Here is a 14654-nt window from a genome sequence, read left to right on the forward strand (position 1 = left end):
GCAGAGCCAGGTCAGCAAGGGCGGACACTCTGGGCTCCTACCAGCCAAGAGAACACAGGCCAGCTACCCCAGCTCAGGACGCAGCTGCGCCGGAAGCAGCAAGGTCAGAAGGAGGGCAGAGACTTCAGGGAAGTCAACAGAAGCCAGCCAAGAAGAGCACATGGCCCCGAAGCCCTCTCCAATGCCAGGTGCCACCCTGGGGAGGAAAAGGAGCTGAGGATGCTTGAGAAACAGAACCCAGAACCGTGGTATGAATTTTGAATTGACCAATTACCCCAAATAGACTGAATTAGACCAAAGTCCTACTTTAAATGAAAAAAAAAATGTGTTCATTTTCAATTGGAATACAGTTGTCCTTAGGGGAATTGGTTCTAGGACCCCCAAGGATACCAAAATCCACACATGCTCAGTTCCCTTATAAAATGGCATAGTATTTGCATATAACCTATACATGTCCCCGTGTACTTTAAATCATCTCGGTGCTGTGTGCTAAGTCACTTCAGTCATGTCCGACTCTGTGCGACCCTATGGACTGTAGCCCATCAGGCTCCTCTGTCCATGGGACTCTCCAGGCATGGGTTGTCATGCCTTCCCCCAGGAGATCTTCCCAACCCAGGGATTGAGCCTGCATCCCTTATGTCTTCTGCATTGGTAGGCAGATTCTTTACCACTAGCACCGCATGCGAAGCCCCTTAAATCATCTCTAGTTTACTTATAAAACCTAAAACGATGTAAATGCTATGTAAATAGTTGTAAATACAGTGTAAATGCTACATAAACAGTTGTCGGTTCAACTTTTGCTTTTTTGGGACTTTCTGGAATTTTACCCACAGACATAGAACATACAGATATGGAGGGCCAACTGTCTGTTCTTTCACCATCAGCAGAATTTAAAGCTACAGAACAAGCCAAGATCAGTTAAAGAGAGTAACTTTTTATACATACAAATCGTGGTGTCAGTTTTGACTGCTACATGTGGAGAGAGGGCACCCTTGATTCCTGAGAATCTCAGGAAAGAAACTGAGTTCTCCTAGCCTAAGGCGCAAGCAAAGATCTTCCTCAGTCACATTTGGTCTGACGACTTCCACACCATAAGAACAGAAAATGTCGGGTGACACAGACAACTTTCCTGAGAAGTATGGGGGATGAGCTGGGCCAAAACAGATGGAGAGGCCGTCCCCTGTAGCAGACAGTTGGCAAAGGGAAGGATGGGACCTGGGCCTTTGGGAGGCTCTGCTAGTTCCTGCACCAAAGGTCTCTAGGGGACACTGAAGGCCCAAGGAGGGCCGTGTGGATAAGGTACAGAAGGGGAAGGAGAGAAGGGAGGATAGGACTTCGCTGGTGGTCCAGTGGTTAGGAAATATCTGCCAGTGCAGGGGACACAGGTTCCATCCCTGGACTCCACATGCCATGGGGAAACTGTACCCACATGCCACAACTAGTGAGGATGCAACTACCGGGCTTCACAGGTGGCTCAGTAGTTAAAGAAGCCTCCTGACAAACCAGGAGACAGGAGATGCAGGTTCGATCCCTCCCTGGGTCAGGAAGATCCCCTGGAGGAGGAAATGGCAACCCACTCCAGTATGCTTGCCTGGGAAATCCTGTGGACAGAGGAGGTTGGCAGAATACAGTTCATAAGGGTTGCAGAGAGTCAGACATGACTTAGCAACTGAGCACACACGCATGCTGCAAGTACTGATGCCCGCGTGGCTAGAACCTGTGCTCCACGGCAAGAGAGACCACCGCAGTGAAAAGCCCCTACTCAAGAGGGAGACCGAAACCCAAGAGTAGCCCCCACTCGCTGCAAGCAGAGAAAGGCCGCAGCAGGCAGCAACGAAGGCCCAGCTCGGCCACAAACGAATAAATAAATACAATTTTAAAAAAACAAGAAGGGAGGCTAAGCAGCACTCACCCATCTCTGCCCGTATATCGCAGCAGCTTAGAAGCAGCAGCTTGCCTCTTGTGATCAACTCTAGGGGTATCCTGGAGACTTGGGCCTGCCAAGCGTTCAGGCGAGTCACCAGCATCACGTAGTCCTTGACAGGATAACCTCTCATAGACTCCAACTTTTGACACCCCCAGGCTTGCAGGAACTCATAAATGCCTGTCATCCAGTGATAATCCCTGCAGAATTCCTGCACCTCCTGCAGCATGTCCTAGAGGCAGATGAGGGGCTTAGGGCAGAGGTGGGTGGCTGTGACAGGAACTGGCAGCCACCACCCTATTCCTTAAACCTCTGTCCTCACCTCCAGCAGGGCCTGTTGGATAGCCAGCGCCTGCTGGATTTGGGAGCTCTTGTCCAGGTCCTCTCGCAGCTGCTTATAATCAAGGGGTAAGTACTGGCCCCGAAGCCGGTGCCCATGGACCTCCAGGGCTTCAGTAACTGTGCGAGACTTCCAGGGCCACACCAATCCTATATTCGGGCCACAGAAGACGTCCACAGCATCGCTGGGCTGGCCCTGGAACTTGGGAATCACGAAGTCTGAGTCTGAGTAGTCCTCTTCATCTTCGTCTAGTGGGGGACATACCATGATTGTCCATGAGTGCCCTCCAGGGGCACACACAACCTCTCCCTCTACCCTGAGTGTGGACACACACATTACACACATTACACATTCTCTGTTCATGAGTGAGTTTACACATACATCTATATCATAAACATAGTGCCAGGGAATCTGTTAGGGTTCAGACACAGACAGCAAAATTTACTCTAGCTAGCATATGCAGTGAAAGCGTTAGTCGCTCAGTCGTGTCCAACTCTTTGCGACCCCATTGACTGTAGCCTGCCAGGCACCTCTGTCCATGGATTCTCCAGGCAAGAATACTGGATTGGGTAGCCATTCCCTTCTCCAGGGGATCTTCCCAATCCAGGGAAACCCAGTATAAGTAGCCCAGTATTAGCAATTATTTTATAAAATTATGTGAGCTGTGAATGACTGCAAGAACTGAAAAAACAAAACCACTCTAGGCCAAGTGTCTAGGGATTTGTGCCGCCTGGCAAATTGGGATGTCATCGCCATACCACCAGCTACATAAACACATGATCATAAATGATTACGAGCCCCACCAGCAGAACAGATGGCATGCGTCCTGCCTCTCTCCCCTACTTACCTCAATTCTGAACTGAAGTCACATATAGCTCTAAATAACCTATGACTCCCAGCCTCAAGGATTGGAGAAGGAAATGGCAATCCACTCCAGTGTTCTTGCCTGGAGAACCCCAGGGACAGGGGAGCCTGGCGGGCTGCCGTCTGTGGGGTCGCAGAGAGTCAGACACGACCGAAGCGACTTAGCAGCAGCAGCAGCCCAGCCTCAAGGAGGTCTGAGAAATGCAGTTTCAGAAATGCAGAACAGAGGAGGAGGTGGGGAAGGAAGCTGATCAAGCCAGTCCTCAGCACCTGTCTTAAGGAATATCCTTGAACCTAGCCTTCGCTTTAATTCTTCAGTTCAGTTCAGTCGCTCAGTCGTGTCCGACTCTCCGCAACCCCATGAATCACAGCACGCCAGGCCTCCCTGTCCATCACCAACTCCCGGAGTTCACTCAAACTCATGTCCACAGAGTCGGTGATGCCATCCAGCCATCTCATTCTCGGTCGTCCCCTTCTCCTCCAGCCCCCAACCTTTCCCAGCATCAGAGTCTTTTCCAGTGAGTCAACTCGTCTCACGAGATGGCCAAAGTATTGCAGTTTCAGCTTTAGCATCAGTCCTTCCAATGAACACCCAGGATCGATCTCCCCTAGAATGGACTGGTTGGATCTACTTGCGGTACAAGGGACTCTCAAGAGTCTTCTCCAGCACCACAGTTCAAAAGCATCAATTCTTCGGCGATCAGCTTTCTTTACAGTCCAACTCTCACATCCATACATGACCACAGGAAAAACCATAGCCTTGACTAGACGGATCTTTGTTGGCAAAGTAATATCTCTGCTTTTTAATATATTATCAAGGTTGGTCATAACTTTCCTTCTAAGGAGTAAGCGTCTTTTAATTTCATGGCTTTAATTCTTAGAAACTGGTTAATCGCCAACTTCGGTATTTGCGTTAAGATTTGCACAAAAAGGGAGAAGAGGCATCAAAATGTTCATAAATTAGACTCATACACCAAACATGTAAACACCACGGTGCTCCCTCCCCAGGGCAAGTCCTCAGATCTCTTCCCTTCCCTATCAGGACTCACTTTCTAGAACTAACCCAGTTTCATCATTTTAAATACCATCTATTTTCTCTGGAATTTGTGTCTAACTCAGATCCCTCCCTGAATCCCAATCCCATTAAAACAACTGCCTAGTCCACATCTCTACCTAGATGCCTACCATGCACCTCAAATTTTTAACAGCCCCAAATGGGCTCTGATCTCCACACACTCCCCTCCAAATTGCTCCTCATGCAGTCTACCAACTTCAGTAAATGGGAACTCCATTCTTTCAGGTTGTCCAGTCAAAAACTTTGAAGTTATCTTTGACTCTCTTCTCTCACATACAATGCACCCATCCATCACAAAATTCCACTGGCACACACACAAGGAGCAAAAACATGCCTCTACCCTCCTACCCCCCAACGTGTGTTCAGACCCAGGTTACAGCTGCTCCATCCATGTCCAGTGCTTGACTCTATGGCCATTAGGACATTGCACGTGCTTTTCTCCCTCCTTCCACCCTTCCTCCCCACTGCCTCTGTCAGTTCAGTTCAGTTCAGTCGCTCAGTCGTGTCTGACTCTTTGCGACCCCATGAATCACAGCACGCCAGGCCTCCCTGTCCATCACCAACTCCCGGAGTTCACTCAAAACTCATGTCCATCGAGTGGGTGATGCCATCCAACCATCTCATTCTCTGTCATCCCCTTCTCCTCCTGCCCCCAATCCCTCCCAGCATCAGAGTCTTTTCCAGTGAGTCAACTCTTCGCATGAGGTGGCCAAAGTATTGGAGTTTCAGCCTAAGCATCAGTCCTGCCAATGAACACCCAGGACTGGTCTCCTTTAGGATGGACTGGTTGGATCTCCTTGTAGTCCAAGGGACTCTCAAGAGTCTTCTCCAGCAACACAGTTCAAAAGCATCAATTCTTCGGCCCTCAGCTTTCTTCACAGTCCAACTCTCACATCCATACATGACCACTGGAAAAACCATAGCTTTGACTAGACGGACCTTTGTTGGCAAAGCAATGTCTCTGCTTTTTAATATGCTATCTAGGTTGGTCACAACTCTTTAAATACCTTCAATATACAGGGAATCCCAGAAGGTCTTCAGGTCTGTAGACTGTATTACCTTCATGCCAAAGTGCAAAGGGGCAAAAAGAGCAAACAATGAGGGTTCAGACCAGGCTGAGAGCTTCTGATTCTAGATGATAGGAACAGGGTATTCCCTGTAGGGAATTCCTCCAGTCAGCCCCCTGCCCAAGCCAGAATACCTTCAGGGCAGAGGCCTTCATTGACCTTAGGCCCTCAGTTAAAATCTGGATCATATTTTCAATACGGGGCTCATGAGACAGCTGACCATGACTGTCAAAGACCAGCTGTGCTGAGAGAAGGGGTTTCTGCCTTGGGGCCTGTAAAGAAAGGTCAGGAGAGGTTGTGGGGCCGAGGGCAGTACTTGCTCCCCGCCAGTCAGCCCCTGACTGCCTGCCCACCTTCCCACATGCTACCCACCACCTCACTTGCAGGATGTTGGCCACAAAAGAGGTTATCTCCTCCTCTATGATGGACACAAGGTTCTGGCAGATCATATAGTCTACCAAGCGGGCCAGCTGTCCCATCTGCAGCAACCAGGCCTCCGCCTGCTTCAGCTTCTGCTCCAGCTGCTGGCACTGCACCTTCTGAAGGTACACAGAGGTCTGGTCTGTCCTGATCCTCTTGCAGTTTTTCAGTCGCTCCTGCAGGCCCTGTTGCATGTGGTATGTATCCTCGTGGATCTGTCAGGAGAGTGGAAAGTTCACTGGAGAAAGGGGGATGGAGACCTAACTGGCCACCCACTGGTCTGTTGCAAAGCTCTTGGGTCTCAGAGTCTAAAACCTCAATCCTAGATATGCAGATGGAGGGCGGCTTCTTAGTAGAGACGGGCCCTGGAAATCTTTAAGTGACCAGAGAAGATGTGAAACGGAGAACATATATTGAGAGGCTGCAATGAGTTGATTTGAAAGGCCAGGCCTGTCTGCCAAATGCCCCCAGTGAAGTGAAAGTTGCTCAGTCTTGGAATTCTCTAAGCCAGAGTGGGTAGCTATTCCCTTCTCCAGGGGATCTTCCCAAACCAGGGATTGAACTCAGGTCTTCTGCATTGGAGGTGGATTCTTTACCATCTGAGCCACTAGGGAAGCCCAAGAATACTGGAGTGGGTAACCTATCCCTTCTCGAGCGAATTTTCCCAACTCAGGAATCAAACCAGGGTATCCTCCAATGCCCCGGGGGGGCAATTCAAATAGAAAGTTTGTGCCTGTGTAAATAGAGAGATTGGCCATGCATAGATTAGACAAAGAAAAAAAAAAAGATATTCAACAAATAAGGCTCAGCAATTATTTCAGGTTATGGTGTCCGGTCACTAGGCCTGGGTGATATGGCATCTGACCAGCATAACACAGCCTCCTGTGAGAGCAGAAGTGCTCTCTGGCCACTGACATAGACTTTCTAGTGGGGGATGGGAAATGTGGGATAAAAGCCTGGGAGCCTCTTTACGGGTTCATCTCACAACTGGGAAGTTCCTCAGCCTACAAGAGTGCTGTAGTTGCCACCTCTCTGGCCTGTCCTGATGAGGAACAGAGGGGAGACACCAGGAAGGTATGTTTGGCCAGATGGACCCTTTTGTCCCTGCTGCTCTCCTATCCTTTTTGATGCTCACCAGAGCTTGTGGTGAGAACTATGAGGTAGCTATGAATTGTATTCTGCTCACTCTGAGCTCAGATCCTAGTCTTCTGAGACCCAGACATAAGGCAGTTGAAACCTAAGTTAGGCATGTCGTATACACACCTGCCTTGGATACTTGGCGAGGTATCCTCTTCCATGCTCTAGCGATGCTCTCAATACCCAGTGGCTCCTGTACCATAGTCCTTAGTCCAGTGCACCATTATCAATTCGTGTGACTCGTCCACTACACTGAAAATTCTCCAAGGAATTTACTCCTTATTTGCTTCTGTCACACGTAACCCTAACTGCTTAACACAGAGCCTGGCATGGCTAGTTCCATTGTAAATGTTTGTAAAAAGAAGGTATCATCTCACATTGAGAGGACTTACTGAGTGACACCTAGGATAAAACCATGAACAACAAGGTCCTACTGTATAGCACAGGGAACTATATTCAATACCCTGGGATAAACTATAATGGCAAATAATATTTAAAAAAGAATGTACATATATGTGTGTGTGTGTGTGTGTAAAACTGAGTCACTTTGCTGTACAGCAGAGATTGGCACAACATTGTGAATCAACTATACATCAATAAAAATTAAATAATAAAAATAGAAAATGGAGATTCTAAAAAAAACACTAACAACAACAATAATTACTACAATAGAGTATAATCTATTTAAAACCTTACCACTAGGGACATTATATCAATGCAAAGAAATAGAAGAAAACAAGAGAATGGGAAGAACTAAAGATCTCGTCAAAAGAATTAGAGATACCAAAGGAATACTTCATGCAAAGATGGGTACAATAAAGGACTGAAACGTATGGACATAATGCAATTAGAAGATATTTAGAAGAGGTGGCAAGAATACACAGGAGAACTACACAAAAAAGATCTTCATGACCCAGATAACCATGATGGCGGGATCATTCACCTAGAGCCAGACACCCTGGAATATGAAGTCAAGTAGGCCTTAGCAAGTATCACTACGAACAAAGCTAGTGGAGGTGATGGAATTCCAGTTCAGCTATTTCAAATCCTAAAAGATGATTCTATGAAACTGCTGCTCTCAATATGCCAGCAAATTTGGAAAACTCAGCAGTGGCCACAGATTGGAAAAGGTCAGTTTTCATTTTAATCCCAAACAAAGGCAATGCCAAAGAATGTTCAAACTACCGCACAATAGGACTCATCTCACTCTAGCTAGCAAAGTAATGCTCAAAATTCTCCAAGCCAGGCTTCAATAGTACATGAAGCGTGAGAATCCAGATGTTCAAGCTGGATTTAGAAAAGGCAGAGGAACCATAGATCAAATTGCCAACATCTGTTGGATCATCAAAAAAGCAAGAGAGTTCCAGAAAAAAATCTACTTCTGCTTTATTGACTATGCCAAAGCCTTTGACTCTGTGGATCACAACAAACTGGAAAATTCTTCAAGAGATGGGAATACCAGAGCACCATACTTGCCTCCTGAGAAATCTGTATGCAGGTCAAGAAGCAACAGTTAGAACTGGACATGGAACAACAGACTGGTTCCAAATCGGGAAAGAAGTACATCAAGGGTGCATATTTTCACCCAGGTTATTTAACTTATGTGCAGAGTACATCATGTGAAATGCCAGGCTGGATGAAACACAAGTTGGAATCAATTTGGCCGGGAGAAATATCAATAACCTCAGATATGCAGATATGCAGAAATATCAATAACTTCAGATATGACACCACCCTTGTGGAAGAAAGCAAAGAAGAACTAAAGAGCCTCTTGATGAAAGTGAAAGAGGAGAGTGAAAAAGTTGGCTTAAAAATCAACATTCAGAAAACTAAGGTCATGGCATCTGATCCAATCACTTCACGGCAAATAGATGGGGAAACAATTAAAATAGTGACAGACTTTATTTTTCGGGGCTCCAAAATCACTGCAGATGGTGACTACAGCCATGAAATTAAAAGACATTTGCTCCTTGGAAGAAAAGCTATGATAAACCCAGACAGCATATTAAAAAGCAGAGACATTACTTTGCCAATGAAGGCCTGTCTAGTCAAATCCATGGTTTTTCCAGTAGTCATGTATGGATGTGAGAGTTGGACCATAAAGAAAGCTGAGCGCTGAAGAATTGATACTTTTGACTTGTGGTGTTGGAGAAGACACTTGAGAGTCCTTTGGACTGCAAGGAGATCAAACCAGTCAAACCTAAAGGAAATCAGTCCTGAATATTCATCGGAAGGACTGATGCTGAAGCTGAAACTCTAATACTCTGACCACCTGATATGAAGAACTGACTTACTAGAAAAGACCCTGATGCAGGGAAAGAGTGAAGGCAGAAGGAGAAGGGGATGACAGAGGATGAGAGGGTTGGATGGCATCACTGACTTGATGGACATGAGTTTGTGTAAGCTCCGGGAACTGGTGATGGACAGGAAAGCCTGGTGTGCTGCAGTCCATGGGGTCGCAAAGAGTCGGACATGGCTGAGTGACTGAACTGAACTGAGGGGCATTATCTTTAAAGTTCTAACGAGATTTCTAATGGGGCTTCTCTGATAAACTCAGTTGGTAAAGAAACCTTGTAAATCAACTATACTTCAAAAAATTAAAATAGAGAGAAAATGGAAATTCTTAAAAAAAACTAACAACAATAATAACTACAACAGAACATAATCAGTATCCATTTTTAAAACCTTACCACTAGGGGCAATATATTTAAAGTTCTAAGGAGATTTTAAAAACCTAGAATTCCATATCTAGCCACAGTATCACTGAAGTTTGAAGATGAATAAAGACATTTTTAGATACACAAGGACTCTAAAAATTTACCATCCACAGATTCTCTCTGGAAAAAAAAAAAGAAGTATATTTCTGACAGAAGAAAATGAATACAAGGCAATAAAGTGGTCTACAAGAAGTTGTAATGAGCAAAAAAATAAAAATAAAACCAAAAAATTTTGAAATATATTGTTGATTCTAAATGAGATGCCATAAAACAAAAATGTTTGTAACAATGTAGGACTAAAATTCCAGGAGATATCAAAAAAAGCATAATGAGAAGGGTGGAGGGTAGGGAGAGGAGAAAAAGAAAATTAGAAGAATGCCAAGGCTTTATTCTGCTTGGGAGAAAGATATAGATACAAACTCAACTTGGCATTCATTCAGTCAACAAATACTCACTGAGCACCTACTGTATGTCATACACTACAATAAGTAATAGAAACATACTAGTTAATGAAACAGATAAAAATTCCTACCATTGTGTTGGAGTACCTACCATAACATAATAAATAATATACAATAAACATAAATAGTAAATTTATATTGTATACAAAAATTATGAGAACTGTGGAAAAAAAAAAACAGCAGGAAACAAGGAATCAGGAGTGCTGGTTAGGGGACTTCCCTGAAGGTCCAGTGATTAAGAATCTGCCTTACAATTCAGAGATGCAGGTTCGAGCCCTGGTCAGGGAAGTAAGATCTCACATCCCAAGGAACAGTTAAGCCCACGCCTCAACTACTGAAGGAGGGAAGGAGGAAGGAAGGAAATGGGTTTATACCAGTAATGCAAAGGTGGTCTAACACTGACAATTCACCATATAAACAGACTCAAGGAGAAAAATTACATGATCATCTAAACAGAAGAAGAAGAAAAAAAAAATCACTGGACAAAATTCAATACCCATTCATGAAAAAAAACCTCTTAACTAGGAGTTGATGGAAACTTCCTTAAAAATTGATGAATATCTAAAACACTCACATATAATATCATTATTTGTTTCTAATCTATCTGAGTTATTCAATAATGCTACATTTTAATGGACAGCCGCATACTTTTATTTAGCACAGATTATAAGCTTGGTTCTATAACAGTTCAGTTGCCAGCTGTGATGATCACTGAATTCTGTCTTACTGCCCTTGCACCCCACCTTTGGGGTGACTGCCAACAGGGACTGGTTCCATTCCACTCCACATAGCAGCACAGGAAGTGGCAAGTGTTTCATTTGATTGTCCTTTCATTTTTTCCATGGTGATTTTTAAAAAGTTAATTTTAATATAGACACTTTTTTATGGCTTTTAATTTTTCTGTTTTAAGAAACCCTGGGATGATAAAAATATCTCATGTTACCTTCTGAAAGCTTTTTAAATTTTCTTTTTACACTTACTGTCTTTTACCCACCATGAATTAATTTTTGTGTATGGTATAGCAACTATCAGAAAATAGCAATGTTTTAAAATACCATTTATAATAGCAACAAAAAATGCCTAGTATCTAGCAATAAATCTAATGAACACAAATATGTTCAAGACCTCTACAGGAAACCTGCAAAATCTTGTCAAAAGTAATTAAAGAAACCAAAATAAATCAATACATCCATGTCATGGATTAGGAAACTAAATATTGTTACGATATCAATTCTCCCCCAAATTGATCTATAGATTTAAAGCAAGCAAATAAAAAAAAAAAATTCCAGTAAGGTATTTTTTTTTTGGAAATTAACAAGCTGATCTTAAAATGCATATAGGAATTAAAAGAACCTAGAATAGCTAGGGAAATCTTGAATAACAAAAAGCTGTAGGTCTTACAATACCAGATATTAAGACTTATTATGAAGCTACAATAATTAGAATAGACAAACAGATTAATGGAGCAGAAGAGAGTCCAGAAACAGGCCCACACATGCACAATCGTCTGATTTAAGAAGAAGACACCACTGTAATTTAGTAGGAAAGGAAAGTCTTTTCCATAAATGAGAAAAATAAAACTTGACTATCACCTCACACTATACAGGAAAAATAATTTGAAATGGGTCATACAACTGAATGTAAATGATAAGGTAATAAAATTTCTAGAAGAAAATATAGGAGAATACGGGATAGGCAAAGATTTCTTAAGCCAGAACCCAAAGGACACTAACCAAAAAATAATCATAAAATGAACTTCAAGAAAATAAGAACTTGTGCTCATCAAAAGACACTATTAAAACAGTAAAAAGGCAAACCACAGACTGGGATAAATGTCCACAATATTTATACATTTGATACCAGACTTATATGCAGAATATATAAAAGAACTACAAATTAACAGACAACCCAATCAAAACTGAACAAGAGTTAAATACGTCACAGAAGAGAGTACCAAAATGGCCAATAAACATTTGAAAGGATGCTCAACATCACTGGTGATCATAGAAACACAAACTAAAACCATACACTCACCAATCTGGTTAAAATTTAAAACCTCAACACTCTCAAGTGCTGATGAGATCACAGGACAACTAGAAGTCCGATGGGAATATAAACTGGTACAACTACTCTAGAAAACTGTCTGGCACTGTTAAACATACCTAAACCCTATTCTAGCAATTCCACACCTGGAATATATACCCCAAAGGAATGAGGGTTTATGTCGAACAAAACACATACAAACTTCATACGATTATTCACAATAGTAAAAAACTGGAACTAACACAAATATCCATCAACAAGAGAATTAACAAATAAATTGTGGCACATTTGTATAGTAAAATGCTACACAGCAATGCAAAAGAGTGAACCACCACCACCTACAGTGCTATGGATAAATCTCACGAACACAATGTGAGGTGAAAAAAAGCCAGACCAAAAAAGAGTACGTGAAATTTCAAATCAGACAAAATTAATCTATGGTGACAGAGGAGGTCATGACAGTGGTTACCTTTGTGGAGGCACTGATGAGAAAGTACCAGGGAACTTGCTGAGGTTCTATAGACAGTGTATATCTTGATCTGCTGGTAGTTATTATATGGGTGTATACATAAGGAAGGGTTTCCCCAATGGTTCAGCAGCACAGAATCCGCCTGCAGCGCAGGAGATGTGGGTTCAATCCCTGGGACAGGAAGATCCCCTGGAGCGGGAAATGTCAACCTCCTTCAGTATTCGTGCCTAGAAAATCCCCTGGACAGAGGAGCCTGGTGGGCTACAGTTCATGAGTCGCAACGAGTTGGACACGACTGAGAGACTGAGCACGCACGCACAGGGGGCATGTACCACAGATGTAAAGTAGGCACAAGAAGGAAGGACTTCATGACTGGATGCTTCTATCAGCCATGGAGACCTATCAAAAGTTCAAGAGAGGTTCTGAGATAAGCCCAGAAACACGTAAGATCAGGATCCCAAGTTTCAAATTCTCTACTGCTCCTGATCAAATTGCCAACATCTGCTGGATCATGGAAAAAGCAAGAGAGTTTCAGAAAAACATCGATTTCTGCTTTATTGACTATGCCAAAGCCTTTGACTGTGTGGATCACAATAAACTGGAAAATTCTGAAAGAGATGGGAATACCAGACCACCTGACCTGCCTCTTGAGAAACCTATATGCAGGTCAGGAAGCAACAGTTAGAACTGGACATGGAACAACAGACTGGTTCCAGATAGGAAATGGAGTATGTCAAGGCTGTATATTGTCACCCTGATTATTTAACTTCTATGCAGAGTACATTATGAGGAACGCTGGGCTGGAGGAAGCACAAGCTGGAATCAAGATTGCTGGGAGAAATATCAATAACCTCAGATATGCAGTTGACACCACCCTTATGGCAGAAAGTGAAGAGGAACTCAAAAGCCTCCTGATGAAAGTGAAAGAGGTGAGTGAAAAAGTTGGCTTGAAGCTCAACATTCAGAAAACAAAGATTATGGCATCTGGTCCCATCACTTCATGGGAAATAGATGGGGAAACAGTGTCAGAGTTTATTTTTTGGGGCTCCAAAATCACTGCGGATGCTGACTGCAGCCATGAAATTAAAAGACACTTACTGCTTGGAAGGAAAGTTATGACCAACCTAGAAAGCATATTAAAAAGCAGAGACATTACTTTGCCAACAAAGGTCTGTCTAGTCAAGGCTATGGTTTTTCCAGTGGTCATGTATGGATGTGAGAGTTGGACTATGAAGAAAGCTGATCGCCGAAGCATTGATGCTTTTGAACTGTGGTGCTGGAGAAGACTCTTGAGAGTCCCTTGGACTGCAAGGAGATCCAACCAGTCCATCCTAAAGGAGATCAGTCCTGGGTGTTCATTGGAAGGACTGATGCTAAAGCTGAAACTCCAATACTTTGGCCACCTCAAGCGAAGAGCTGACTCACTGGAAAAAACTCTGATGCTGGGAGGGATTGGGGGCAGGAGGAGAAGGGGACGACAGAGAATGAGATGGCTGGATGGCATCACCAACTCGATGGACATGAGTTTGAGTGAAGTTCGGGAGTTGGTGACGGACAGGGAGGCCTGGCGTGCTGTGATTCATGGGGTCGCAAAGAGTTGGACACGACTGAGCAACTGAACTGAACTGAACTGAACTGCTCCTGGCACAAATGACTAAAAATCAGACATTGTTATGTTCCTTCTTGACTCTGTTCAAGCCTTTAGGAAAAGATTGAATCTAAGTCTCTGCCTATTTGTTATTAATCCATCCACCTAGAGTACAGGCTGCTGCTGGTAAACAGGACAAAGACTCTGAGCCCACTGCAGAGTCCAGAACACACTGGGAAGCTTAAGGCAAGAGATAGCTGAAACCCTGGCCTGTTCAGCTTGGAAAAAGATCTCACCATAAATGGGAGCCTCTTACCAGATGAAGGATGGATGTGCAGAGACGCAGGCAGCGATAGAGCAGCCGCAGAGCCTTGTGGTTCTCCTTGGCTAGAGCCCGCCGCAGGTCCAGCAGCTCGTAGCACTGATCTCCTTCATGGGGGAGCCAGGACACAGAGTGCAGCTCCTGCAGAAGTCTGGAATCAAGGGCTAAACTGGTCAGAGCTGGCGACTTTGCCCTCTTTCCTTGGACTCTTTTGACTTATTCCAAGC

The 14654-nt window shown here is 43.9% G+C and overlaps 1 protein-coding gene across 2 annotated transcripts in view; it reads right to left on the reverse strand.

The window, feature by feature from the left end:
* The window catches only part of DNHD1 (dynein heavy chain domain 1), a 67300-nt gene that overhangs the window by 39553 nt on the left and 13093 nt on the right, over positions 1 to 14654 (reverse strand). For both annotated transcript variants that reach the window (XM_088843117.1, XM_088843118.1), the window contains 6 exons: positions 14422 to 14578; positions 5651 to 5905; positions 5405 to 5542; positions 5211 to 5262; positions 2247 to 2512; positions 1913 to 2156 (listed from right to left, as the gene is read on the reverse strand). In XM_088843117.1, coding sequence (XP_088699243.1) covers positions 1913 to 2156; positions 2247 to 2512; positions 5211 to 5262; positions 5405 to 5542; positions 5651 to 5905; positions 14422 to 14578 — 1112 coding nt within the window. The remainder of the gene's footprint in view (positions 1 to 1912; positions 2157 to 2246; positions 2513 to 5210; positions 5263 to 5404; positions 5543 to 5650; positions 5906 to 14421; positions 14579 to 14654) is intronic.

Source organism: Moschus berezovskii, chromosome 14 (assembly GCF_049115385.1).
Source record: "Moschus berezovskii isolate FMDL1 chromosome 14, NW_MosBer_1.0, whole genome shotgun sequence".
In the NCBI taxonomy this organism is placed as follows: domain Eukaryota; kingdom Metazoa; phylum Chordata; class Mammalia; order Artiodactyla; family Moschidae; genus Moschus; species Moschus berezovskii.